Below are 27,515 nucleotides of genomic sequence, written 5' to 3' on the forward strand. Positions count from 1 at the left end.
TGCAATTTGGCGGAGTTGGGATTAGAACCCAGGTCCATGATTTTTCCACTAGGCCATGCCGCTTCTCATTACTGGTAAGTACCATTACTACTACCACCGCCATCACCCCCCAGTTCTCCCCTCTCCATTTCTGACTTTCCCTCTGAGACCCAGCATGGTCCAGGGACCCAAATCCCTCTGGCCCTGTTGAAGTTTCCTGATCCATAGCTTCCTGAGGGAAGAGATTCCCTCTGCTCATCCCCTTCTGTTTGTTTGCAGCCTCCACCTCCTCCAGCACCAAAAGGTACTCCCTCCCCCTGGAGAGCTGACATTGGGCTGGGAAATGGCGACTCTGTGTTCACCCTACCCAAATCCTTCCTGACTTTGGAAACTCCAGCTGAGGAGTATCGTGGCCTAAAGGAAAGAGCACAGGCTAGGGAGTCAGATGAGCTGAGGTCTAAGCCCAGCTCTACCAGTTACCTGCTGGGTGACCTTGGGTGAGTCACTTCACTTTTCTGTGCCTCAGTTTCACCTGTAAAATGAGATTCAATGCCTGTTCTCCCTTCTACTTAGACTGTGAGCCCCATGAGGGGCAGGGACCTGATTAACTTGTATCTACCCCAGAGCTTAGAACAGTGCATGATGTGCTTAACTAATACAGTAATAATCTTGTCCCCTCCTGGGCTGAATCTTAGTCAATCAATGGTAATAACTGAGTGTTTACTGAGCACTTGGAAGAATGTAACACGACAGAGTTGGTAGATACATTCCCTGCCCATCTTCCCAAATGGCAGCACCGGGATCCCTTCTGTCAGGTCCCAATAAGGAAGCTGCCTCAGCCTCATCCTCGACCTTTACCTGCCCTTCCCTGCCCCTCCTCCAACTCCGCTCAGTCCATCCTGAACTGAGGTCACCAGTGCTGCCCGCTGTGTCCTGGGTTAGAGGCACCTAGGGATCACATGGGGGCAGGGCTGGTCTTCATTAATTCATTTCAATCGGATTTATTGAGCGCTTACTGTGTGCACAGCACTGTGCTAAGCCCTTGGGAAAGTACAAGACAACAATAAACGGACCCACTTCCTGCCCATGACAAGCTTACAGTCTGGGGGGAGAGACATCAATGCAAATAAATTGCATATATATATATATATATATATATACACACACATATATAAGTGCTGTGGAGTTGGGGGGGGGAAGAGCAAAGGGAGCAAGTCAGGGAGATGCAGAAGGGAGCGGGAGATGAGGAAAGGTGGGGCTTAGTGTGGGAAGGCCTCTTGGAAGAGATGTGCTTTCAATCAGACTTCGAAGGCGGAGGGAGAGTAACTGTCCGTCTGGCTTCTCTCCCATCTCCAAGGGGCGGCATTAGGTCACCATTTCTGGTCACTGCCCGTATAATAATAATAATAATAGTGATGGCATTTATTAAGCGCTTACTGTGTGCAAAGCACTGTTCTTAGTACTGGGGAGGTTACAAGGTGATCAGGTTGTCCCACGGGGGGCTCCCAGTCTTAATCCCCATTTTACAGATGAGGTAACAGGCACAGAGAAGTTAAGTGACTTGCCCAAAGTCACACAGCTGACAATTGGCGGAGCCGGGATTTGGACCCATGACCTCTAACTCCAAAGCCCGTATCTGTCCTGGACCACAAGTCGGAGTAAGTCCCCCCACATCTGGGAGACTTGTAGCACCGGCCCACCGCCTCCCTTGTCCCATTCCATTGTCCTGGTCTCTCCTGGGTGGTCAGGCCTTTCCCACTGCTCTGGAGAGGCACAGCCAGGTTGGGACTGCAGAGCTGGTCCAGGAGCCCTGCCTAAGCCCGGGAAACTGCAGGCTGTTCCTCACCCTGGCCTCAGTTTCTCTCCCCTCACTCAGGAAACCACCCAAGAACCACGGAATGAGTGGCCCTACCCCCCAGTATACCTCTCCCGGCTCACAGGACCCTTCCCCTTCAGAATGCCCCCTCAGGGTTCTCACTCCTTTCATTCACTCATTCAGTCTTATTTATTGCGCACTTACTGTGAGCAGAGCACTGTACTAAGCGCTTGGGAAGTACAAGCCGGCAACATATAGCGACGGTCCCTACCCAACAGTGGGCTCACAATCTAGAAGGGGGAGACAGACAACAAAACCAAACATGTTTTCTTTCCTTCCAGACTCTCCCCTCAGCACCCTCCTCCCCGCCAGACTTGCCCACTTCTCCAGACTCTCTCACCTCACTGTCCCCCTATTCATTCAATCGTATTTATTGGGCGCTTACTGTGTGCAGAGCACTGTACTAAGCGCGTGGGAAGGACAAATCGGCAACACATAGAGATGGTCCCTGCCCCAAAACGGGCTCACAGCGTAAAAGGGGGAGACCGACAACAAAGCAAGTAGCGTGGCTCAGTGGAAAGAGCCCGGGTTTTGGAGTCAGAGGTCATGGGTTCAAATCCCGGCTCTGCCAATTGTCAGCTGTGTGACTTTGGGCAAGTCACTTAATAATAATAATAATGGCATTTATTAAGCGCTTACTATGTGCCAAGCACTGTTCTAAGCACTGGGGAGTTTACAAGATGATCAGGTTGTCCCACGAGGGGCTCACGGTCTACATCCCCTTTTTACAGATGAGGGAACTGTGGCCCAGAGAAGTGACTTGCCCAAAGTCACATAGCTGGCAATTAATCAATCAATCAATCGTATTCATTGAGCACCCACTGTGTGCAGAGCACTGTACCAAGCACTTGGGAAGTACAAGTTGGCAACATATAGAGACGGTCCCTACCCAAGAGTGGGCTCACGGTCTAGAAGAATGACATTTATTAAGCACTTACTACGTGCAAAGCACTGTTCTAAGCGCTGGGGAGTTTACAAGGTGATCAGATTCCTCAAAAATCTCCAGTGGCTACCAATCAATCTGCGCATCAGGCAGAAACTCCTCACCCCGGGCTTCAAGGCTGTCCATCCATCCCCTCGCCCCCTCCTACCTCACCTCCCTCCTCTCCTTCTCCAGCCCAGCCCGCACCCTCCGCTCCTCCACCGCTAATCTCCTCACCGTACCTCGTTCTCACCTGTCCTGCCATCGACCCCCGGGCCTGGAATGCCCTCCCTCCGCCCATCCGCCAAGCTAGCTCTCTTCCTCCCTTCAAGGCCCTGCTGAGAGCTCACCTCCTCCAGGAGGCCTTCCCACACTGAGCCCCTTCCTTCCTCTCCCCCTCATCCCCCTCTCCATTCCCCCCATCTTACCTCCTTCCCTTCCCCACAGCACCTGTATATATGTTTGTACATATTTGTTACTCTATTTATTTATTTTACTTGTACACATCTATTCTATTTATTTTATTTTGTTAGTATGTTTGGTTTTGTTCTCTGTCTCCCCCTTTTAGACTGTGAGCCCACTGTTGGGTAGGGACTGTCTATGTTGCCAACTTGTACTTCCCAAGCGCTTAGTACAGTGCTCTGCACATAGTAAGCGCTCTATAAATACGATTGATGATGATGACTGTCTCTCTATGTTGCCAATTTGTACTTCCCAAGCGCTTAGTACAGTGCTCTGCACATAGTAAGCGCTCAGTAAATACGACTGATGATGATCAGGTCGTCCCAGTTACCTCACCTGTAAAATGGGGGATGAAGACTGTGGGCCCCTCATGGGACCACCTGATCACGTTGTAACCTCCCCAGCGCTTAGAACAGTGCTTTGCACATAGTAAGCGCTTAATAAATGCCAGTATAAAAAACAAAACAAGTAGACTCTTCCACACTTCTAGACTCCCCCCTCCCTTCCAAACTTCTTCACCTCAACGGCCCCCTCCCCTCACCTCAGCCCTCACCCGATCGCCTCACAGCTCGATCTTCCTCCGCGAGGTCGCGGCGCGCAGGCGCAGTCCCCACTTCTACGGGTTTCCCGCGCTTTCCCGTCGCCCGGGCAACGCGAAGGCGCCTGCCCCCCGCCGGGCACCAATCGGGCAGCGGGAGAGAGTCCCGTGCGCAGAGCGAGGAGGCCGCGGATGTCAGGGCACTTGGGATTGGCTGCTGCCGCCCCCGCCCTGCGCGGTGTGGAGGAGGGAGGACGGAAGTTTTAAGGCCCCCCCCCACTCATCCATTCACGTTTTCGGAGGTCTGCCCCGCCCTCTGACGTCACCATCGGGGCTCTTATGGCGTCATAGTAGGGGCTCCAGCCGGTTGAGGCGTTGGGGGGCTTGACTCAGAGCAGAGACCCTCAGAGGAAGCCACCGTCCCCTGGGCGCCCCTGCGGCAATGGGAGTCTCCTCAGGTAAACATAACACGGTGACAAAAGTAGTCCCCGGTCCTCTCCCCCGGGGCGCGGAAGGACCTGTCGCAGTGCACTGTGGGAGTTGTAGTCTCCGTCAGCAGCAGCTGCGGCGTCTAGTCAGTCGGTCAATCAGTCAACCGTATTTATTGAGCCTTTACTATGTGAAGGGCACTGTATATATGTATATATGTTTGTACATATTTATTACTCTATTTATTTATTTATTTTACTTGTACATATCTATCCTATTTATTTTATTTTGTTAATATGTTTGGTTTTGTTCTCTGTCTCCCCCTTTTATCGTCATCAATCGTATTTATTGAGCGCTTACTATGTGCAGAGCACTGTACTAAGCGCTTGGGAAGCCCAAGCTGGCAACATATAGAGACAGTCCCTACCCAACAGTGGGCTCACAGTCTAAAAGGGGGAGACAGAGAACAAAACCAAACATACTAACAAAATCAAATAAATAGAATAGATGTGTACAAATAAAATAAACAAATAAATAAATAGAGTAATAAATGTGTACAAACATATATACATATATACAGGTGCTGTAGGGAAGGAGGTAAGATGGGGGGATGGAGAGGGGGACGAGGGGGAGAGGAAGGAAGGGGCTCAGTCTGGGAAGTCCTCCTGGAAGAGGTGAGCTCTCAGCAGGGCCTTGAAGGGAGGAAGAGAGCTAGCTTGGCGGATGGGCAGAGGGAGGACACTGTGAGCCCACTGTTGGGTAGGGACTGTCTCTATATGTTGCCAATTTGGACTTCCCAAGCGCTTAGTACAGTGCTCTGCACATAGTAAGCGCTCAATAAATACGATTGATGATGATGATGATGTACTAAACTATTGGGAGAGTACAGTAATAATAATGATGGCGTTTGTTAAGCACGTACTTTGTGCGAAGCGCTGGGGGTATACAAGATGATCAGTTTTTTTGTTGTTTGTTTTGATGGTATTTGTTAAGCGCTTACTATGTGCAAAGCACTGTTCTAAGCGCTGAGGGGGGATACCAGGTGATCAGGTTGTCCCGCGTGGGGCTCACGGTCTTAATCCCCGTTTTACAGGTAACTGAGGCACAGGGAAATCAAGTGATTGACTGTGAGCCCCACGTGGGTCAACCTGATCATGTTATATCCCCCCCCCCCCCGCGCTTAGAACATGCTTTGCACATAGTAAGCGCTTAACAAATGCCATCATTATTATTATTATTATTTGCCCAAAGTCCCACCGCTGACAAGTGGCGGGGGCTGGATTAGAACCCATGACCTCTGGCTCCCAAGCCCGTGCTCTTTTTCAATCAGTCAATCAATCAGTCGTATTTATTGAGCACTTACTGTGTGCAGAGCACTGTACTAAGCGCTTGGGAAGTACAAGTTGGCAACATACAGAGACAGTCCCAACGGTGGGCTCACAGTCTAGAAGGGGGAGACAGAGAACAAAACCAAACATATTAACAAAATAAAATAAATAGAATAGATATGTACAAGTAAAACAAATAGAGTAATAAATATGTACAAACATATGCAGGTGATATACATATATACAGGTCATATTTATTGGGCGCTTACTGTGTGCAGTGCACTGTACTAAGCGCTTGGGAAGTACAAGTTGGCAACATATAGAGATGGTCCCTACCCAACGGTGGGCTCACAGTCTAGAACGGGGAGACAGCAAACGTATTAACAAAATAAAATAAATAGAATAGATATGTACAAGTAAAATAAATAGAGTAATAAATATGTACAAACATATATACATGTATACAGGAGAGAACAAAACCAAACATATTAACAAAATAAAATGAATAGATATGTACAAGTAAAATAAATAACTAGAGTAATAAATATGTACAAACATATATACATATGTACAGGTGATATACATATATACAGGTCGTATTTATTGGGCACTTACTGTGTTCAGAGCACTGTACTAAGCGCTTGGGAAGTACAAGTTGGCAACATATAGAGACAGTCCCTACCCAACAGTGGGCTCACAGTCTAGAAGGGGGAGACAGAGAACAAAACCAAACATATTAACAAAATAAAATAAATAGAATAGATATGTACAAGTAAAATAAATAAATAACTAGAGTAATAAATATGTACAAACATATGCACATATATACAGGTCGTATTTATTGGGTGCTTACTGTGTGCAGAGCACTGTACTAAGCGCTTGGGAAGTACAAGTTGGCAACGTATAGAGACAGTCCCTACCCAACAGTGGGCTCACAGTCTAGAAGGGGGAGACAGAGAACAAAACCAAACATATTAACAAAATAAAATAGAATAGATACGTACAAGTAAAATAAATAAATAACTAGAGTAATAAATACGTACAAACGTATGTACATATATACAGGTGATATACATGTATATAGGTCATATTTATTGGGTGCTTACTGTGTGCAGAGCACTGTACTAAGCACTTGGGAAGTCCAAGTTGGCAACATATAGAGACAGTCCCTACCCAACAGTGGGCTCACAGTCTAAAAGACTGCATATACCAATAAGCAGGCTCATTCCTTGCCCACAGCAGTCTAGAGGGTTTGTCCTTGGACGGCGGCAGGTGCCAAACCGTGGCATCCCCGGCGAACGAATGGACGGAAAACAACTAGGCCGGGGAAAACACAGTAATTGCCGTCGAAGCTCCCGGGCCTCGGGAAGGGACCTCAGTTACCTCATCTGTAAAATCATCATCATCATCATCATCAATCGTATTTATTGAGCGCTTACTGTGTGCAGAGCACCGTACTAAGCGCTTGGGAAGTCCAAGTTGGCAACATATAGAGACGGTCCCTACCCGACAGTGGGCTCACAGTCTAAAAGGGGGAGACAGAGAACAAAACCAAACATACTAACAAAATAAAATAAATAGAACAGATATGTACAATGTACAATAGATCTGTAAAATGGGGATTAAAAACTGTGAGCCCCCCATGGGACAACCTGATCACCTTGTAACTTCCCCAGTGCTTAGAACAGTGCTTTGCACATAGTAAGCGCTTAGGAGGTAAGATGGGGGGGATGGAGAGGGGGACGAGGGGGAGAGGAAGGAAGGGGCTCAGTCTGGGAAGGCCTCCCGGAGGAGGTGAGCTCTCAGTAGGGCCTTGAAGGGAGGAAGAGGCTCAGTGTGGGAAGGCCTCCTGGAGGAGGTGAGCTCTCAGTAGGGCCTTGAAGGGTGGAAGAGAGGTAGCTTGGCAGATGGGCAGAGGGAGGGCATTCCGGGCCCCGGGGAGGACGTGGGCCGGGGGTCTATGGCGGGACAGGCGAGAACGAGGTACGGGGAGGAGATTAGCAGCAGAGGAGCGGAGGGTGCGGGCTGGACTGTAGAAGGAGAGAAGGGAGGTGAGGTAGGAGGGGGCGAGGGGATGGACAGCCTTGACGCCCAGGGTGAGGAGTTTCTGCCTGATGCGCAGATTGATTGGTAGCCACTGGAGATTTTTGAGGAGGGGAGTAATATGACATACAGAGCATTTCTGGACAAAGATAATCCGGGCAGCAGCATCTTACCTCCTTCCCTTCCCCACAGCACCTGTATATATGTATATATGTTTGTACATATTTATTACTCTATTTATTTATTTTACTTGTACATATCTATTCTATTTTATTTTGTAGTATGTTTGGTTTCGTCTCCCCCTTCTAGACTGTGAGCCCACTGTTGGGTAGGGACTGTCTCTCTATGTTGCCAATTTGTACTTCCCAAGCGCTTAGTCCAGTGCTCTGCACACAGTAAGCGCTCAATAAATACGACTGATGATGATGATGATGATGATAAATGCCATTATCAAAAAGGGACCGGGCCGCGCTGGCCTGGTCTGCGGATTGCCCCCCCCCCCCCCCCCCGGCACCTTGGCTTGTTTGTTATTGTTGTGCGTCTCAGGGTGTCTCCCCGCCCCTCTCCCCGGGCTTGGCCAATCGGCGGGAAGGGGCTCTCTGACGGACAGGGCCCCCGGCCAATCGCCAGGCCGGCAGGGCGGAAGCTCGTGGGCCCTCCGCCCCGCTGTGCTCCGCCATATTAGTCTGGGCCGCAGGGGCGGCGGAGAGTGGGAGCCGTCGCGGCCTTCGCCGGGCGCCCCCGGGGCCGGGAAGCGGGTAAGGAGGCGGGTGGGGGGCTCTAATCAATCAATCAATCAATCAGTCGTATTTATTGAGCGCTTACTGTGTGCAGAGCACTGTACTAAGCGCTTGGGAAGTACAAATTGGCAACATTTAGAGACAGTCCCTACCCAACAGTGGGCTCTGCAGAGAGCTGGGGGTCCCCCCAGCCTGACCCTGTCACTCTGTGCAGGGGCAGGGGGGAAAGGGCAGTGCCCCCCGGGGGGCGGGGGGGACGGAGGAGGGAAGAGGCACTGCCCTGGACCGACCCACCGACAGTAGAGAGCGGAGTCATTGTCCAGGGGGAAGAGGGGGAGAGGTGCCACAGTCCGGGTTGGGCAATCAATCAATCAATCAATCGTATTTATTGAGCGCTTACTGCGTGCAGAGCACTGGACTAAGCGCTTGGGAAGTACAAGGTCATGGGTTCGAATCCCGGCCCTGCCGATTGTCAGCTGTGTGACTTTGGGCAAGTGACTTCACTTCTCTGGGCCTCAGTTCCCTCCCCTGTAAAATGGGGATTAAGATTGTGAGCCCCCCGTGGGGCAACCTGATCACCTTGTAACCTCCCGAATCAGTCAATCAATCGTATTTATTGAGCGCTTACTATGTGCAGAGCACTGTACTAAGCGCTTGGGAAGTACAAATTGGAAACATATAGAGACAGTCCCTACCCGACAGTGGGTTCACAGTCTAAAAGACCCCAGCGCTTAGAACAGTGCTTTGCACATAGTAAGCGCTTAATAGATGCCGTCATTATTATTATTGTTATTACAAGCTGGCAACATGTAGAGACAGTCCCTACCCAACAGTGGGCTCACAGTCTAGAAGGGGGATTGGGAAGTACAAGTTGGCAGCATATAGAGACAGTCCCTGCCCAACAGTGGGCTCACAGTCTAGAAGGGGGAGACAGAGGACAAAACCAAACGTATTAACAAAATAAAATAAATAGAATAGGTATGTACAAGTAAAATAAGTAAATAGAGTAATAAATATGTATAAATATATAAACATATATACAGGTGCTGTGGGGAAGGGAAGGAGGTGAGACGGGGGGATGAGGGGGAGAGGAATCAATCAATCGTATTTATTGAGCGCTTACTGTGTGCAGAGCACTGTACTAAGCGCTTGGGAAGTACAAGTTGGCAACATATAGAGACAGTCCCTACCAAACAGTAGGCTCACAGTCTAGAAGGGGGAGACAGAGAACAAAACCAAACGTATTAACAAAATAAAGTACATAGAATAGATATGTACAAGTAAAATAAATAGAGTAATAAATATGTACAAACATATATACATATATACAGGTGCTGTGGGGAAGGGAAGGAGGTAAGACGGGGGGATGGGGGGGCGAGGGGGAGAGGAAGGAAGGGGCTCAGTCTGGGAAGGCCTCCTGGAGGAGGTGAGCTCTCAGTAGGGCCTTGAAGGGAGGAAGAGAGCTAGCTTGGCGGATGGGCGGAGGGAGGGCATTCCAGGCCCGGGGGAGGACGTGGGCCGGGGGTCGACGGCGGGACAGGCGAGAACGAGGCCCCGTGAGGAGATTAGCGGCGGAGGAGCGGAGGGTGCGGGCCGGGCTGGAGAAGGAGAGAAGGGAGGTGAGGTAGGAGGGGGCGAGGGGATGGACAGCCTTGAAGCCCAGGGTGAGGAGTTTCTGCCTGATGCGCAGATTGATTGGTAGCCACTGGAGATTTTTGAGGAGGGGAGTAATATGCCCAGAGCGTTTCTGGACAAAGACAATCCGGGCAGCAGCATGAAGTATGGATTGAAGTGGGGAGAGACACGAGGATGGGAGATCAGAGAGAAGGCTGATGCAGTAGTCCAGACGGGATAGGATGAGAGCTTGAACGAGCAGGGGGCAGAGGGGAGAGGGGCCACTGTCCGGGGCGGGCATAGGAGAGAGGTGCCACTGTCCCAGCAGGCAAGAGGGGAGAGGTGCCACTGTCAGGGAGGAGTAGAGGAGGGAAGGGGCCACTTTTGGAGGGGTTACAGAGGAGAGTTTACTCTCTGAGGGGTCAGAAGGGAGAGGGGTCATTGCCCAGGTTCCGGTGGGGGAGGCCGGGGAAACCTGTATCAGTGTCCAGAAGTGGGCAGAGATGCTATGGTCGGGGAGGGGGGGGAGAAGGGAGAAATGTCATCATTCAATCATATTTATGGAGCACTTACTGTGTGCAAAGCACTGTACTAAGCGTTTGGGAGAGTACGCCGTAAAAACAGACACATTCCTGCCCACAGCGAGGTCACAGTCTAGTCATCGTCCTGGAAGTAGACAAATGGGGCGGGGGGGGGGGGGAGAGATATTAGATATCACCCACTCTCTGGGGTTCTGGGGGGAGTGTTACATTCTGGGGGTGGACAGGAGAGGTGTCACCATCCGTGGGGCGGGGGGAGAGTTCTCATATTCCAGGAGTGGACGGGGGAGACGTGTCCTGGAGGTAGATGGGTGTGGCGGGCTCGGGGAAGTGTCACATGCTGGGGGTGGAAGGGGCGGGGGAGGGTGTCACTGTCCTGGGAGGTAGATGGGGTGGGGGGAGGAGTGATATCCCGGGGGGAGGTGTCACAGGGGGGAGGGGGGTCAACTTTGGACAGAGGATATGAAAGGAAGACATGTCACCATCAGAGGGTGGGGTGGAGGTGGGGGAGGATCCACTTCATGGGGAGGGCTTTGTCCTATGGAGGGCAGAGGAGGGAGGGAGCACCATACTGTGGGAAATAGCTGGGGAGCTGGAAGGACTACAGGGCAGCAGTGGAGTTCCAGCCTCCCGCAGATGGGGCCTCTGAGGGGAAAAATTCCGTGCCTGTGGCGGCTCCGGCCCTCTCTGGACTTCAGCGAGTGACCCAGGGCCTCTGAACTTCTCTGTGTGTCTGTTCCTTCCGGGCAGGTGGACGGTGCCAGAATCTGGGGCTGTGGGTGGCCAGGACATCCAGGGAAGGCAGGGGAGGGCGGGGAGAGAGCAGAAGTCAAAAACTCTTTGGGTCAGAGTGAGGGACACCATAGGAGAACAGGGTGTGCGGAGCAGAGTTAAGAAAGATCCCGGCTTGGCTCGAGGTGGGGATGAGGGGTCACTTGGCAAAATGATCACAAACCTGATCGGCCAAGTGGCCCCTTTTGCCGCCCCCGGGTTAGGCAAACTGCTGGTTAGCAAATGTCAGCACAATATGAGTCCCCAGGTGGGCAACCCCATAGCCGGAGAGACAGTCCCGAGCCGGAGCCCCTCCCGGCTGACCCGGGTGGTGGGCACCTGCTGACTACAGGGGGCCGGTCTGGCCCAGGGGAGGATGGGGGATCCCTGGGGCTGGCCTGTGTTGGGATGTGATCTGTGCCACCCACCAGGTGGGAGTGGAGCTGGGGGTTCCCAAACAGAAAACACTCTGGGGGCCCCTGTGTCCGGTGGAGGTCACCGATTAATTGGTTGAGGTGAGGGTGAAGAGGTGGTGCCGGTCTAGTAGAAATTGTATCTATTAAGTGCCTACTGGGTGCAGGGCAGACTTTAGACTGTGAGCCCACTGTTGGGCAGGGACTGTATATGTTGCCAATTTGTACTTCCCAAGCGCTTAGTACATTGCTCTGCACACAGTAAGCGCTCAATAAATACGATTGATGATGAGAAGAGACTACACAACCGAAAATTAGACGTGGTCCCGGTCCCTTGAGGGGCTCACAATCTAAATGAAGAAGGCTGGGTGGGGGGGCAGGGAGAGTCGATGGCTCTGTGTCCCTCCCTTGTCCTCCTCCCCCTGCCTGGCTGACTTTGCTCCATGGAGGAGATGATTCTTGAACACGATGCCTCCTCCATCAGCCCCCCAGCATGGAGCCGCAGGTCAACCTGAGGGTGACATTTAGGAACGAGACCCAGAGCTTCCTGGTTTCCGATTCGTCCCATACGACCTGGGCCGACGTGGAGGCCATGGTGAGTGCGTGGCCCGGCCGGCCCGTGACCTCAGACGGAGCCGGGAGTTGTTGCGCGACTGGCCTTTGCATGTGGAATTTGCAGGGGGCTGACTGGATCAGGCACGGCTGGCTTGGGACGGCGATTCCTCAACTGGGTTCTGGCCCCGGGGTGGGTCCCTGGCGAAACCGGTGTGGCGGGGGGGCAGACCTTGCGGGAAAGGAGGAGCTGGTTGCGTTCAGGGAAAACAAGAAGGGAAGCCACGTCTGGCTCCGCCCGGCTCATGGCGGGACCATCCCTGGTTAGGGCTGTCAGAACCTGCCCCCGTGTTCTCTCCGTTGAGAAAAAGGATCCCGCGCCCCCGCCCCATTCCCATCGCTTCAAGGGATTCGGCCCCATCTGCTCCTTTGGAGCTGCTTCTCCCTGAGGGTGGCGGGCAGCTGGGAGGACGTCCAGAGCCCCGTTGGCTGGAAGCCAAGAGGTTGCCCGCCCAGGCTGGAGACTGCTAGTGCTGCCTTCCACTTGCGGTGCCTACAGGAAGGCCTGAATAGGCAAAGAAGGAGATTGTTTCATTCATTCATTCAGTCATTCAGTCATTCAGTCATATTTATTGAGCACTTACTGTGTGCAGAGCACTGTACTAAGCGCTTGGGAAGTACAAGTTGGCAACATATCAAGACGGTCCCTACCCACAAACGGGCTCACAGTATAGAAGGAGGAGACAGACAACAAAACAAAACATGTAGACGGGTGTCAGAGTCATCAGAACAAATAGAATTAAAGCTACGTGCACATCATTAACAAAATAAATAGAATAGTAAATATGTACAAGTAAAATAGAGTAATAAATCCGTACAAATATATATACAAGTGATGTGGGGAGGGGAAGGTGGTAGGGCTGGGTCGGGGGGGGGATGGTTGTTTAGTGAAGTTTGAAGGGTTTTGGCCATGGAACAGTAGGATGGGTTGTCCCCCCACCTCCCAAGCCTCGGCCTCCATGTCACCGGACTCCCACCCCCACCCTTTCCCAGCCCAAGAAGGGACTCCACAGCCCTGGCCCCCCTCCCCCCGCCGCCCCGAGTCAGGAGTGGTAGCAGTGATAATATTCAGTGTTTACCAAGAGCAAAGCGTTGTACTAAGTGCTGGGTGACAGACGTGGCCCCTGGCCCCCACGGGACTCCCAGCCTGAGAATAAGGGGGAGGGTTGGCGATGGACACCTAATGACAGGTCAAGGGGTTAAGAGCCTCAAAACCGTCCAAGTCCGAGGAAACGGTGCACCCCTTGCAGAGGAGCCCTTCCCCCAGGCCCGAGCTCTGCCTGGCTCCTTGGTGCCGGCCTCTGCCCCGGCCGCCCTTTGGACCTGCCGGGGGCAGTTATGGGTGACCATCGGTCTGTCCGCAGCTGCCGGGGTTCAGTCCTGCCTTCCTTCAGCGGGCTCTGGCCTGGGAGCCCAGCAGCAGCAGCAGCAGCAGAGCCGGCGGCGTTCCCAAATCCTCAGCGCCCCAAGCTGCACCCTGACTCCCTGCCCCCCGGGGGTACGGGGAGGGGTCTGTCCAGGGCCCAGTGGGAGCGTACGGCCAGTCGGGATCGGCACTGCCAGCGGCCCTGACCCCACACCCGCCCTCCGTCTCCCCACAGGTGAGAGTTTCCTTTGACCTGGACGCCGTTCAGATCAAATACCTGGACGAGGACTGCGAAGAGGTAACAGCGCCTGGCAGGGGACTTGGGTGGGGATTTCGGCCCTTTTCGGGGTGGGCGGCAAAGTTGGGGTCCTGACACCTCAACTGGTCCTGGGGGTGTCTCGAGACAGGCAAGCAGGTATAGGGAGACTCAGAAAAAAATCAAGAAACCCTGGGGAGAAAGTGGGGGGCAAGGGTTATAGCCCTTCTGGGTCAGGAAGGGTCACAGCAGTAGACCCCCCCCCCCCCCCCGCCCCACCACCACCACCACCACGCATGTGCCATGACTGTTTGCCAGGGGGTGAGGCAGGTGTTGGTACTGCGGAGAGGTGGGCTCACCTTGGGCTGGTCCCTGACTCCTGCACAGGCCCTCAGAGTCTTCCTCTAACCGCCCCCAAAGTATCATCAGCATTTCCTGGGGACCACTGTGGTCCAGGCACTGAACTGGGGGAGGGGAGGCTCACCCTGGCCTGGGGACCAAGTTGGGGGGTGCCCACTGCCCTCCACCGTGGAGGAGCCTGTAACCTAAAAAATAATCTTCCTGCCTATATTTTCCCTAAACGCTTTTACGTTACTATGTCCTCACAACATCCGTGGGAGGCAGATAAAGGCAGACCCTGTTCGCCCCATTTTACAGACAAGGACACTGAGGCCCAGAAAGGTTCTAGCTTGCTTGAAATCTCACAGCAGGCCAGGGACCCAGCTAGGGGCTGAGGCTGGGGCCAGACAGATCTGTGCTCTCTCCCCTCCCCTAGATCACGCCACGTCCCTGTCCTGGGAGGCAGCCTGGCATCTCCCCTGGCGGGGCTCAGGGGGCACATCCAGGGACTGGGGGAGAGACTTGGTTCACTGTCTGCCCATCCATGCGCCCTTTCCTTTCCTCTCCCTTGCAGGTCTCCATCAACAGCCAAGGTGAGTGAGCCAGCAGGCTGGAAGTCCCGTTGCCCCTCCGAGCCCCGGCTATGGGTTTCCGGGTGGCTCAGACTGACTTGAGGCACCTCCGCCGGTCCTCAGCTTGGCCGACCCTGCCCCCGCTTCGGAGTGGACAGTCGAGTGGGCCCCTGTCCGGCCGTTGGGGGTCGTGGGGTCTGGGGGCAGAGCAGCTGCTGCGAGGTGAGTGGCCCCCGTGAGCTTGATGCAGCCGAGACGGCCCTCCCGGAGTCTCCTTTGGGGGCCGTGTGTTGGGGGTGGCAGAGTGACTGCCGGGTGTGTGGGTGCTGTGTGTTCACACTAGGTCTTTGCTCTTGCAGGAGAGTATGAAGAGTCCCTTAAGGTAAGGGCCGATGTGCTTCTTCTCGATTCTCTTTCTCTCTCTGTCTCTCTCCTACCAGGAGAGCTGTGCAGTGAAACTGCCTCCCCCCAGCTCAATGGTTCTTGCTTGGCTTCGGCCCTCTTGGGGACAGCCTGCCACACTGGGGTACGGAGTGAGACACACATACCGCAGTTGGGCCCGTATGGGGGGTCCGTGGTGGGAAGGCCAAGCCACCGGTGGTCTTGGGCTGGGATGGAGCCAGTGCCAGAGGACTTGGACCCCGGGCCCAACCTTATCGTGTCCAGCTTGCCAAAGAGGACTCCCGGCCCGAAGTCGCCTCCTGTCCCTCAGCTCAGCCCAGGTCACCCCCGCTGGTGGGCCGCACCTTGCTGGGTAATTGTCCAGCATCACAGCTCCATCCGGCAGCAGCCACGGCAGTGGGAACTGCCGGTTCTCCTAGGACACGGGTTTCCGCTCCATGTGTGGTGAGAGCACTGTTGGGAAGTAGGGAGCGTTCTTTGGCCAGAGTCCGCCCGTCTGAACCTGGCCTGCCACAGTGGGCAGAAACAAACATGGGTTTGGTATGGTGTAGATTACCGCGTGAGGGTCCTCTAGATCTGAGTCCTCGAGCTGCCGGGGCCAATTGGCAGCCCAGGGATGGCTCAGAGGAGGGCAGGACTGTGCTTCCACCCACTACCACCCTAGCCTGGTGCGTGATCTACAGCAATCTCCAGCGCTCGCATTAGATAGGCCATCCTCAAAGATGGGGTTCAGTCGGGTTTATTTGTGCCCAGTGAGAGCCCTGGGGCCAGGAGAGCGCAGGCCTCCCCAGCACGGCGTCCCCTGGTCCCATTAGCCAAGTTCCTCAGCAATGCCACTAGCCAGCCCATGTTGTACCCTCACCCATCTCTCTCAGCCTGGGGCTCCACTCTCGGGATGGTGGGTAGTCCTGGGGCTTCCTTTTTGAATGAGACCTTCGAGCAAAATGATTGAGTCGTCAGCTCCCCAGTGACTGTCCGTGGGGGGTGGAGGTGGGAGGCGGCCTCCCAGGATTCAGCTGCTTTGGAAGGGCTTCCCTAGCTGTCACCAGGGGCTTTACTGGGTGCTTATGAAGACCCCTCACTCCCCTGTCACCCACTCCCGTGCGTGCGCACACACACAAACACACACAAAGTGTACACTGAGGTCAGTCCGTCGCCTCTTTCTGCCTGTAGTCCACACGGGCCCCTGGCACCCCCACCCTCCATGGGGCCCTGAGCCGGGCTCCGTATTCCCACAGATAGCCATCCACCAAGGGAACCAACTTCAGATGAATGTCTACGAGAAGCAGCGGGCGGGCGGTGCCCTCACAGGAGCCCACAGGCCAAGGGATCAGGCCGCTCCCTGTCCCGGGAGGAAGCCGCTCGGGCACTATTCAACACTGGCACGGGCGATGGACCCGGACAGGAGGCGGCAGGAGGAGGTGGTGGAGACAGCTGAAGTGGAGCCAGAGGAGAAGAAGGAGCGGCAGCAGCGGTGGCAGCCGGGAGCACAGGTGTCTTTGCTGACTGTTTTGTTAAGCTCCCACCTGTTCCCTTCCCTATGCCAACTCACTTTGTCCGTCCCCTAGCCCCGGGGAGGGTCCCACCACCACCAGCCATAAGAGACCCCTGTTCCTGGTCCCCAGGAGCTCACATTGTAATGGGGAAGGGGGCAGGAGGGACTAGTTTGATAACGAACTTGGACCAGGGTGACCGCAGGTTGGCCTGGAGTGGTCAGTCCCAGCTCAGAAGGGAGGTCTTCCAGTCATAGCTGACTTTGTCCTACAAGTGGTCCAGGACGGGGTAGCGACCAGTGTGGTGGCCTAGTTCTGCCCTCGCCGGAACCAGAGAGAAGTCAGACTGGAGACCCAGTCCTCAGTGATCCCTCAGTGGCCCAAACCCAGGCATGCTGCAGGCAGCTCTGGTGGCCACAGTTCAGAAAAGCTGAACTGAGAGGGAAAGGACAGGGCAAGAAAAAGCCAGGAATGGAGCAGTTTCAGGGCGAGATCTGACCAACGGGATCCAGACACTGTGGTCTGAGGAGACGTGTGGTTGGAGTTTGCTGAGTCAGGAGGGGGGTAAATACTGAGTCTCCATTTCCCAGCCCGCCAGGGAGATTGGCAGGCTATGAACCAAGAGAAGGAAATGCAACCCCTCCCCCTGTCTCTCTCTCCTTACACTGGAGGATGAGCAGGATGCCGTGCAGGCGGAAACGTCAGCAGGGCCAGAGGGGGTTGGGTTGATCCGTGGATGAGTGTCGGTGCTGGACCACAGCGGGAGTCAGTGATGGAACCCGGGAGGGTGGACGTTCAAGAGGGCAACTGGCACATAGTTTGTCCAAGAGACCCGGTGCCCCAGGAGGGGACAGAGTCTGGAGCCGGATGGACTGTGGGACTGGCACGGCTTGGGATTGCTTGTGTTCCTACGAGCCAGGGCTGGCCAGGGACTCCTCACTCTCCCTGCTTCATGGCTTCAGTAGCCTGAGATTTCTCTGAGAGCAGGGGCAGGGGAGGGGGCCGCCAGGTCACCCTGGCCAGGTAGCTGGGCCTCTGGGTCCACAAGCCTCTCCTCTTTGGGGAAAGGTGCGGACATTTACTGGGCTGGGTGGGGATGGAAAGGGGGTTTGGGCCCAGCTGGCCAAGTCAGGCTGGGGGCTCTCCCCACCCTCTGTTCTTCTTGGTGGGGGGAGGGAGGACAGGATGCCCAGGATCTTCCTGGGTCCCAGCTGGGGGGGCAGTGGGCTTGCTGAGTAGGTCCCTGCTGGGTCCTCACATTGTGTGTCCCGCCCCCACCCTCCACCAGGCTGGGCTACTGGCCGGGACCTCCGCCGGACTGCAGGAAAGTCCTCCGGACTGGTTCACCAGCTACTTGGAGGCAGTGAGTATCCTCTCTGCGGTGGCCCCGGTCCCCGCCTCCCGCTCAGCAATCAGGAGACCCCACCCCGGGGGTCAGGATCTGTGGCACAGTCGGGGCCTGGGGGGGGGGGGTGGAGGGGCAGACCCGGGTCTGCGGGTTTCCCCAGTGAGGCCTGAGGACACCGATTGTCCCCTGTCGCGCTTGCAGTTCCGGAAGCAGGTGGTCAAGGAGACGGTTGAGAAGCTGGATCAGAAGCTGAATGAGAAGCTGAGCCTGCAGAGCCTCCCAGCCAGCCCGCTCTCTGTCCCTGAGGAGGCCCCGTCAGTGCTTCCGGGCCCCCGTGCCAACCCATGCCACTGGGGCATCCAGTGCAGTGGCTGTGGGGCCAGCCTGGTGGGCGTGCGCTACCAGTGTAGGTGAGTGTCCCTGACCCAGGGCACCCCTCCGGGCTAGCGCCGCCCGGTCTGGGCTACCCGGGGCCTGTCCTTGGCCTTTTTGGGGTGAAGGTTCGGGAAGGGGCCGAGCCCAGAGTCCTTCAGGTGGTGCTGGGCCAAGAGAGAAACCAACCGTCTTTCTCCCCACCTTTGCCCTTGCCCCCCAGTCCTATGCTCAGGATGGAGCGGGGGGCTCAGGGCTCGCTCTTCTTCTTTGCCCACCCAGCCTGTGCCCATCCTATAACATCTGTGAATTGTGCGAAGCCGGACCCTACGGCCACGATCCCAACCACGTCCTCCTGAAGCTACGGCGACCACCGTCAAGGGGTGCCGGAGGGCCGTCCCCCACCTCCCCGCCCCACCTCCTCGCCCCCCCAGAACCACCGCGGTAGGACGAAGGATGGACTGGCGGGTGGAGGGACGGACAGACTGACCGGTGGAGGGGAACTGGACACTGGGCTGGGGAGGCAAGAGGGATGGAGCCTTGGGTGGTCTTGGAACCAAAAGTCGGGGGCCCTGAGGTAACAGGGGTCCCAATCAGATAAGAGGGGAAATGGAAGCTTTCTTCCCTGTCCCGCCCCGTCCCCCTCCCATTTAACACCCCCCAGGCCCCCAAAGGCAGCCGACCGCAGCTCACGGAAGGCCGAGAAGCGGCGTCTCCGGGCGGAGAAGAAGCAGCGAGAGGCGGAGGTCAAGGAGCTGCGGAAGCAGCTGAAACTGCATCGCAAGATTCACCTGTGGAGCTCGGGCTCTGGCCTGCCTGGACCCGGGGCCCTGCTGACCAAGATGGACTACCTGCCTCCTGCCGGCCCCATCCTGTGAGCTGGGGGCGGGGAGGGGAGGGAGCGGGGGGAGCAGGGCCCAGGCCCCTGCCTCTAGCCTGCCCCGGGGGCCCCGGCCGGAATACTGCCCTTCCGCCCTCCTCCACGCCTGCCCCCTGAGCCCACTCTGCGGGTGCTGACCACCTTCCTCGCCCTGTGCCAGGGTCCCTCTGCAGTCATGCCCGGCAGTGGGGCCGACGCTAAGCGCGGTGTTCGTGGATGAGAATCTGCCGGATGGCACCCACCTGCAGCCCGGGACCAAGTTCGTTAAACACTGGCGGATGGAGAACACCGGGAGCATCCAGTGGAGCGCGGACACCAAGGTGCGGGGGCCGGTCCGGTTCTGGCGCTCCTGTGGGGAACCTTGAGGCCAGAGGGAGGGGACAGGGGCTGGGGCTGAGGAGTGGGCTTAGGTGCCACATCCCAGCTCCGGCTCCCTGTCCCCTGGTCGCAGCTGACGCTCCTGTGGGGGAACCTGAGATTGGCGGGCTCGGAGCTGAAGGAGGTGGCGGTGCCCTGCCTGCGGAGCGGGCACGTGGGCATCGTGTCCGTGGAGTTTGTCGCCCCAGGTCTGGAGGGCACGTACACGTCACACTGGCGCCTGGCCCATCGCGGGCAGCAGTTTGGGCCCCGCGTCTGGTGCAGCGTCATCGTGGACCCCCGACAGCCGGAGGTGGGCCCCCGACCCCGATATCGGAGCCTCCTGCAACCCTGAAGTAGCTAGGGCTCTTTCCTCCTCCTCCTCCTCATGGGTGAGCGTGGCTCATCCCCGTGCTTGGCACCATCCTTACACCTGCTGGGCCACCGAGGTGTCTGTCTGGGTTTCGGGGCCGGTACCGTCTATGTGGTGAGGTTGGGGGAGGGCTGGGCTGACAGGAACAGGGCAGCTGTGGCCCTGCTGCCAGTTGGTCTGTCTGGAACCTCCCTTGAGCAGAATTGGGTGCCCGGCTCCAAGCGCCCTTGGCTCTCAGTCCCCGGATCCCCTTCGCCCCCGCCTTTGGTGCTCCCAGCGGGGCTGACGCATCCTGGGGTCCCGGCTCTGCAGGAGGCTGTGGACCCCATTGGGTGCGGCCAGGGTAGCAGCCAAGCAGGACAGCCGGCGGATGCGGCGTCGCCGAGGGGCACTAGTGACCGGGAGCTGTACATTCCCTCCGTCGACCTCCTCACCGCCCAGGTGGGTTTGTGGATGTGCATCTGTGCCCTTAATCTCTCCCGCCTCTTCCTCCTCTCCCTTCTTCCCCCTTCCCCACCCCCCTCCACAGGGCTGTGGCATTGCAGCGGGGCAAGGGCTGGGTTTGGGGCCTTCAAGCTCATCCAGGTTGGGGATAGGTGGGGTGGGCTCCGTGTGTGTGTGTGTGTGTTTGCATGTGTGTGTGTGTGCGTACAAGCCCATTGTCCTTCCCCCGTCCAGGACTTGCTGTCCTTCGAGCTGCTGGACATCAACATTGTGCAGGAGCTGGAGCGGGTACCCCACAACACACCCGAGGGTAAGAGCGGCCCGGCTCTTAGGGCAGGGTGACCAGGAGGGAGCAGGGAGGCTCTGGGGGTTCCCGGGAGACTGTCTGGGACCAGACACAGGCTTGTGGGACTTGTTGCAGGGGTGAGGGAGGGAGCACTGGGTTTGGGCACCACTTCAAGGCCAGAATGCCACCCGCCCCTCCCTGCCCCAAGCGATCGGCTACCTCTGCTCCTCGGGGAGGGTCCCTGGGATAAGCCCCCTCCCTTCCCTCCAGCCCAGCAGCCCGCAGGGCCCACAGTGCCCCCATCACCCCTGACACTATTTGGGGCAATGGCGGGAGAGGGCCATTTGTCCCAGGCTGAGGTCAACCTCCTGCCTCTCCCTCCAGACACGACTCCTTGCCTGTCTCCGCTGCCACACAGCAGCCTGGCAGTTGGGCAGCCAGGCCAGGGGCAGCCCCTGGAAACGAGTGGAGGGGCGGCGCTTAGCGCCCGACCAGGTGAGGGGGGCTGAGGAGGGGGCAGGTTGGGAGTCCCCTCCCCTCCCCCCAGGGATATTGTCTTGGATGGTGGAGAGCACAGCACAGCGTTGGCATCTGCCTGGCGAACCCACATGGTGGTGGGCGGGGTGAGTACCTGGGGGCTGGCGCTACAGACAGAGTATCCAGACGGGGCCTGCTCTCTTCCAGAGCCTGAAGAATCCCAGGAAGGCCTTGGGAGCCCCCCACCCTTGGAGGAGGTGGAGGAGGACTTGAGTGGGAGCCAGTTTGTGTGTGAGACCGTGATCCGCTCCCTCACTCTAGACGCCGCCCCAGACCACAGCCCGCCCCTCAGGAGCAGGCTGCTGGCCAGTGAGTGTCCTCGCCTGTTTTTGTCCCAAACTGACCCCAGGCCCTGCACAGGGAGTGTCCGTCCCTGCCCTCCGTCCACACCGACCCCGCCAAGCCAGGCCCTGCTCAACAAGTGTCCATCCCGGCCCCCATGTCCACACTGACCCCACTAAGCCAGGCCCTACTCAACGAGTTTCCGTCCCTTCTCCCTGCCCTGGTCAGTGAATGTCCATTCCTATCTTCCTGTCTCTGTGTCCACACCAACCCCACCAAGCCAGGCCCCGCTCATTGAGTATCCATCCCTGTTTCCTTGTCCTCACTGACCTGGCTGAGCCAGGCCCTGCTCAGTAAGTGTCCGTCCCTGTCCCCCATTCACACTATCTCCGCATCCAGGCCCCCACGTCCACACTTCCCCTGCCAAGCCAGGCCCCACTCAACCAGTTTCCATCCCTTCTTCCTGCCCTGTTCAGCGAGTGTCTGTTCCTGTCTCCCTGTCCTCATGTCCGTTTCAACCCCACCAAGCCAGGCCCTGTTCAGTGAGTGTCCATCTCTGTCTCCCTGTCCTCACTGACCTGGTCGAGCCAAGCCCTGCTCACTGACTGTCCATCCCCGTCCTCCTGTCCTCCCCATCCCCCCCGGGCCAGAATTTACTCAGCAAGCGTCTGCCCCTACCCCTCCGCCCCCACCGTCCCCACTGAGCCAGGCCCTGCTCAGTGAGTGTCTGTCTTGGTCTCCCTGTCCACATCAACCCCACCGAGCCAACCAGTGAGTTTCTGTCACTGTCCCCCTGTCAACACTGACCCCAGCCCTGCCCAGCAAGTATCTATCCCGGTCCCCCATGCCCCCGACCTCCACCGAGCCATGCTCTAGTCAGTGGATGTCTGTCCCTGCTTCCCTCTCCACACTGACCCTGCTGAGCCATGCCTTGGTTAGCAGTTGTGTCCCCCATCCCGTCCCCCCGCCCCCGATCACACTGACCCAATCAAGCTTTGCCCTGGCCAGCGAATGTCTGCCCCTGCTCTCCTGTCTACCCCAACTCACCGAGCCAGGCATCGCTCACTGAGTGTCTGTTCCTGCCCCTCATCTACACTGTCCCGCCGAGCCACAACGTGCTCACCAAGTGACCATCGCTGCCCCCCGTCCCCGTCCATCCAGGCCCTGCTTAGCGAGTGCCTCTTTACCTGCCTCCCCACCCTGGCCGCTCCCTACAGGGACAGTGGTTCTTGCCCCTTCCTTACAAAGGCCAGAAACTGAGGGGGTCACAGACTTGGCTACTTGGCTGTCAGGGGAGGGGAGGCCCCACCGGTTTGTTTGTCTTTAGCTTCCCTCCAGCTGCTGCCCGAAGGCATTGACCCCAACATTCAGAGGGAAGACGACACTTACACAACCTCCTGGCCTCCAGTCAAAACGGGTGGGTCCTATAGGGCCTAGAGGGGGCAGAGGCCGGGCCCAGAAGGGGCAGGGGGATGGTGAGGAGAATTTCCCCGGGCAGGGAGATTGCATGGACCCTCACCCACGGACGTCATGCAGCAGTCTAACTGGCGCTTACTGAGCACATGCTGGGAGAAACCGAGGGGGGGCTGGGTGCTGAGGCTTGCTGAGTTTTGGGACGACTAGGCCACTGGGCTCCTGGCCCCCAACCACGCTACCTACTCTTGTCTTGGGCAGACTAGCCTAGGGAAGAGGATGGGATGAGGCCGTTCCATCCCGTCTAACCGATGCTCCTGCTTCCAGGAGAGAGATCTGCTCCTCCTGCAGAGGGGCCATCCGGGGAGGCTGCGGCCCAGGATGGGGCTGGGGAGGAGCTGGAGGAGGAGGGTGACGATGAGGAGGACCTCACGGATGTGAGAAGCCAAGGGTCCTCAGACTCCACCGACGATTACATCATCGTCCTGCCTGAGTGTTTTGACACCAGCCGCCCCCTGGGCAAGTCGGCCGGTGTCCCCAGCGTGTCGCCCCAGACTGGGCCCACTGGAGAGGCCGCTGGGCCCACCCCAGAGGCCGCTGGGCCCACTGGAGAGGCTGCTGGGCCCACTGGAGAGGCTGCTGGGCCCACCCTAGAGGCCGCTGGGCCCTGGGAGACTTCGTCGTCGTCGTCACTGCTGCCGTGTCCCGAAGTAGAGCACCAGCTTCAGGAGCCCAGCATTGGTGACAGCTCGGCCAGATTGGGGCCTCCGGGGCCTGAACCGTCGCCACCTCCGCCCAGGTCTCGAGCCCTCAACCTCACCCCTCACCCCCTTGCACCAAGCCCTCGGCCTTGTCCCCCTGCCTGGGTCCCAAGCCCCTGCCTCCGCCATCCCTCCAGATGGCCGGAAGAACCAAGCCTTCCCCTAGGGTCCTCTCTGGCCGTCCTCCCTCTGCCCCTGAGTACCGTGGCCTCCAATGAGCACAGGCCCTCCCTTCCTGTTAGTCTCCTTCCCTCTCTCCCCACTGAGAGCCCTGTGTTTCCTGGGTGGCAGAGGGGCAGGATCAAGACAGTGCTAGTGGGCTGCCCCTACCCAAACTGGCCTGGCTGTGCCCGGCCCTGCCCTGCCTCCTGCTTGCACAAAAGCCCCTCGGGCAGCACCGGGCCCCCAAGTCTGGTTCCCTCGAGGGCCTGGCTCTCTGGATCCCACCAGAGTACACATAGATTGTGTCTTCCCCCCCAGGAGTCCCCCTCCCCCTCAGAGCCCCACGGCTTGCGTGGACACTGTCAGCGATCACAGCAGCGATGCCGATGCCAACACTACAACCGACGCGGGCACCTCGACTCTTCGAGGGGAAGGTAAGTAGCAGCCCCTTGCACTGGAATTGAGCTCCCCTGAGCTTGGAGGGTGGGCGGAGGCAGGCTTGCTCTCTTGGCATGGGCTAGAAGTGGAGGGGGTGTGGATAACTCACTGTCCACTCTCTCCCCTAGAACACAGCGGGGCAGACTCCTGCAGCCCCGAGGAGGCCTGGCAGATGCACCCTGACCAACTGAGGTAACTGCCAGAGCCGGGCGCCCACAGTCCCTGAGCCAGCGTCCGCCCCCAGAGACCTCGGGCCCCCCCCAGAAAGCACCTGTCCTGTTGGTCAGCATGGTTCCAGGAGGGGCCTGGGGCTGGTCGCAGCCCCAGCTTGCGGGGAGGGGAAGCTGAGGGGATGCCTAGTCTGGGCTGGGCTGGGCCGGGCATAGCAGCCCTCCCACCTTGGCTATCATGGGCCCAGCCCAGCAGAGAATCAGTCAGTGGTATTTCGTGAGTACTTAACTGTATGCGGAGCACTTTGCTAGGCCTTGGGGGAGTACAGTGTAACAGTTAGTAGACACATCCCCTGCCCACCAGAAGCTCACAGGCTGTGGGGGAAGGAACAAAGATCAGAGTGCCACCCACCCCGCACTTCTCTGCCCTGGCCCGTTCAGCCTCGTCCTGACTGCTTGCCGTCTGAGGGCTGACTCCCTCCCCTGTGCCTCCTTCCCAGGCCCCAACCTGAGAGGAGCCTGGCCGGCGGACTGGTCAAGGGGGCACTGTCCGTGGCCGCCTCAGCCTACAAAGCCCTGTTCGCTGGTCTGCCCCTCCCTGTGCAGGTTCGTGGGCCAGAGAGCAGGGGCCCAGCCGCGGTTGCGTGCGGAGGGGAGCGTGGCGGGGCTGGGGTCATGAGGGGAGGGGAGCGTGGAGGGACAGTGTGCCCCATTGTGTGCTTTAAAGTGTGTGGGCGGTTATGGGCAGATTTGCAGCCCTACAGTGCCCAAGGAACAGAACTTGGCCCCCAAATGCCTTGCCCTCCTCCTCATCCTCCCCCACATCCTTGGAAAAGGCTAAAGTCCTGGGCGTACCCCACACCTGGTGCCCCCCACCCCCTAACCTAGCCCTTTATTGCCTCCACCCTAGGGCCCAGGCAGGGGCCTGGGACGATCATCCCCCCCACCTCGCACCAGTGTGTGTGGTTGATCAAGGCCAATAGGCTGGGCTCTGGCTCCTTGGCTGCCCCCTGGCCAGAGGAAGGTAGTCGGGAGTGGAGAACGGCCCGGCCCAGGGTCCTGGACCGGAGCTGAGGCGTTGGGGGAGAGGGGCGCAGCAGCTAATGGGTGGGTGGGGTCTCCTTGTGTCTGCAGCCCCCTGTGAGCGAGGAGCAGACGGCCGTGCTCCTGGCCCACCTGTTCGAGATGGGCTTCTGTGACCGGCAGCTGAACCTACGCCTGCTGAGGAAACACAACTACAGGCTCGCGCCGGCCGTGACCGACCTGCTGCAGGCCAACCACAACGACTGGGCCGGACAACGTTTCTGAGCACCCTGGCCCCAGCTGTGGTGGCCCGCCCCATGGTTTCTCCCCATTCCCGAATGTCGCATTAAATAACTCAGCCCGCTGCGTGATGACTTGATGACGACTGTGCTCTGTGGCGGGGGAAGGGGGTCCCCTCTTCTTCTGTTGACCCTGACCCAACCCCGGCGGGGGGCGGGGAGCCTAGGGCCCCGGCCGTGGAAGATCATCTTTCGTTTGGGATGAAGAAAGGGGAGGAGTTTGCTTGTGAGCTGGCAACCTGAACCCATCTTGGAGCTGATGTGGAGGCGGTATCCAGAGGGGGCCATGGGGTTGCCCCGTCTTCCAGCAATTGTGTTTCTGCCCTGGGGCCCACCAGCACAGGTGGGGGCTGAGGGCTAAAACCCCTTCTCCTCTTCCCCCCCCCCATCAGTGACTGGGGGGAAGCTTTTGCTTCAGAGGGGTGGGGCAGAAACTGGACTTGGAGTAACCATAGGGTCCCTTCCAGGGCCTGGTTGCCTCCTGGCACTAAGCTAGACCCCCAGGAGGTCCACTTCCCAAGGGCATGGGGCTGCAAGCTGAACAGATGAGGTTCTGTGCCCCCAAACGATAGGGACTGGCACCCAACCCCCAGGGCAGGCCTTATACCCTTCCCAGCCCCGTTTCTCTCCCGGAGCTGTGCTGGACTGCTGGGAATAGGGTTTGTGCATCTGGCCCTGAAGGGCTCCTGGCTGGAGTTGGTAGGGTGGGCGAAAATGGTGGTGGGGTGAGGTGTGGGAAGTTCCCTTGGGCTGTTTGAGTGTGGGGTGGAGGGAAATTACTACTCCTAATAATAATAATAGTTGTATTTATTAAGCTTGTACTAAGAACTGAGGCAGACACAAGAGAATTGAGCCCCACCTGGGCCTCGCAGTCTAAGTAGGAGGGACAACAAGTATTGAGTCCCCATTTTGCAGATGAGAAAACCGAGGCCCGGAGAAGTTAAGTGATTTGCCCGAGGTCAAACAAAAGGCAAGTGGTGGAGTGGGAATTAGAACATAGGTCTTCTGATTCATTCGATTGTATTTATTGAGCACTTACTGTGTGCAGAGCACTGTACTAAGTGCTTGGGAAGTACAAATCGGCAGCATACAGAGACGGTCCCTACCCAACATGATTCCCAGGGCCATTTCTTCCCACTAGGTCATGCTGCTTCTCAAGGGACAGAGAGGAAACTCTAGTTTCTGTGGAAAACCAAGGATTACCAGCTTGGTGGGCTGGTAATAATTGTAGAGTTTAACCACAGTGGGAGGGGTCAGGGGCCGGACAAGGCGGAGGGAGGCAATAGGGGTCGGGTGGAGGGGAGCGGAGCCAGTAGTTTCAGATCGCTCAGTACAAGTGTCTCGTGATCAAGTACGCCAAGGACATTCGCTACGGACACAGTTTCTCCACCCACGACCGACGAGGGAACCGAGGCACCGATCACAGGGCAGACAAGTGGCAGAGCTGGGATTAGAACCTGTGACCTTCTGATCTTCAAGGCCCTACGGAGAGCTCACCTCCTCCAGGAGGCCTTCCCAGACTGAGCCCCTTCCTTCCTCTCCCCCTCGCCCCCCCCATCCCCCCGTCTTACCTCCTACCCTTCCCCACAGCACCTGTATATATGTTTGTACATATTTATTACTCTATTTTACTCGTACATACCTATTCTATTTATTTTATTTTGTTAATACGTTTG

General features: G+C 57.2%; 1 protein-coding gene across 3 annotated transcripts; it reads left to right on the plus strand.

The window, feature by feature from the left end:
- The first annotated feature begins 4,159 nt into the window (after nt 1-4,159).
- Nucleotides 4,160-25,919, plus strand: NBR1 (NBR1 autophagy cargo receptor). 3 transcript variants are annotated; one of them, XM_038753478.1, is made up of 22 exons: nt 4,160-4,235; nt 12,139-12,249; nt 13,868-13,930; nt 14,802-14,820; nt 15,159-15,181; nt 16,440-16,694; nt 17,983-18,057; nt 18,244-18,452; nt 18,697-18,858; nt 19,079-19,288; nt 19,455-19,614; nt 19,746-19,964; nt 20,337-20,465; nt 20,703-20,778; nt 21,139-21,249; nt 21,439-21,600; nt 22,901-22,990; nt 23,314-23,785; nt 24,228-24,343; nt 24,476-24,539; nt 25,018-25,123; nt 25,652-25,919. In XM_038753478.1, exons 2-22 carry the CDS (start codon nt 12,148-12,150, stop codon nt 25,823-25,825), a joined length of 2,997 nt encoding a protein of 998 aa, XP_038609406.1. In that variant the 5' UTR covers nt 4,160-4,235; nt 12,139-12,147; the 3' UTR covers nt 25,826-25,919. The 3 variants fall into 3 exon arrangements, with proteins under 3 accessions (XP_038609406.1, XP_038609405.1, XP_038609407.1); XM_038753477.1 differs by lacking the exon at nt 4,160-4,235 and adding an exon at nt 8,256-8,335; XM_038753479.1 differs by lacking the exons at nt 4,160-4,235; nt 21,139-21,249 and adding an exon at nt 8,256-8,335.
- The last annotated feature ends 1,596 nt before the right edge of the window (nt 25,920-27,515 follow it).

This window comes from Tachyglossus aculeatus, chromosome 11, assembly GCF_015852505.1.
Source record: "Tachyglossus aculeatus isolate mTacAcu1 chromosome 11, mTacAcu1.pri, whole genome shotgun sequence".
NCBI classification, from domain to species: Eukaryota; Metazoa; Chordata; class Mammalia; order Monotremata; family Tachyglossidae; genus Tachyglossus; species Tachyglossus aculeatus.

Excerpts from the sequence above, each read along its gene's own strand:
- NBR1 (XM_038753478.1), top strand. The coding sequence starts at position 12,148 with ATGGAGCCGCAGGTCAACCTGAGGGTGACATTTAGGAACGAGACCCAG. Across the intron at positions 18,058-18,243 it reads TCACCAGCTACTTGGAGGCA|TTCCGGAAGCAGGTGGTCAA; the intron begins GTGAGTATCCTC and ends TCGCGCTTGCAG. Across the intron at positions 23,786-24,227 it reads CCGTCGCCACCTCCGCCCAG|GAGTCCCCCTCCCCCTCAGA; the intron begins GTCTCGAGCCCT and ends CTTCCCCCCCAG.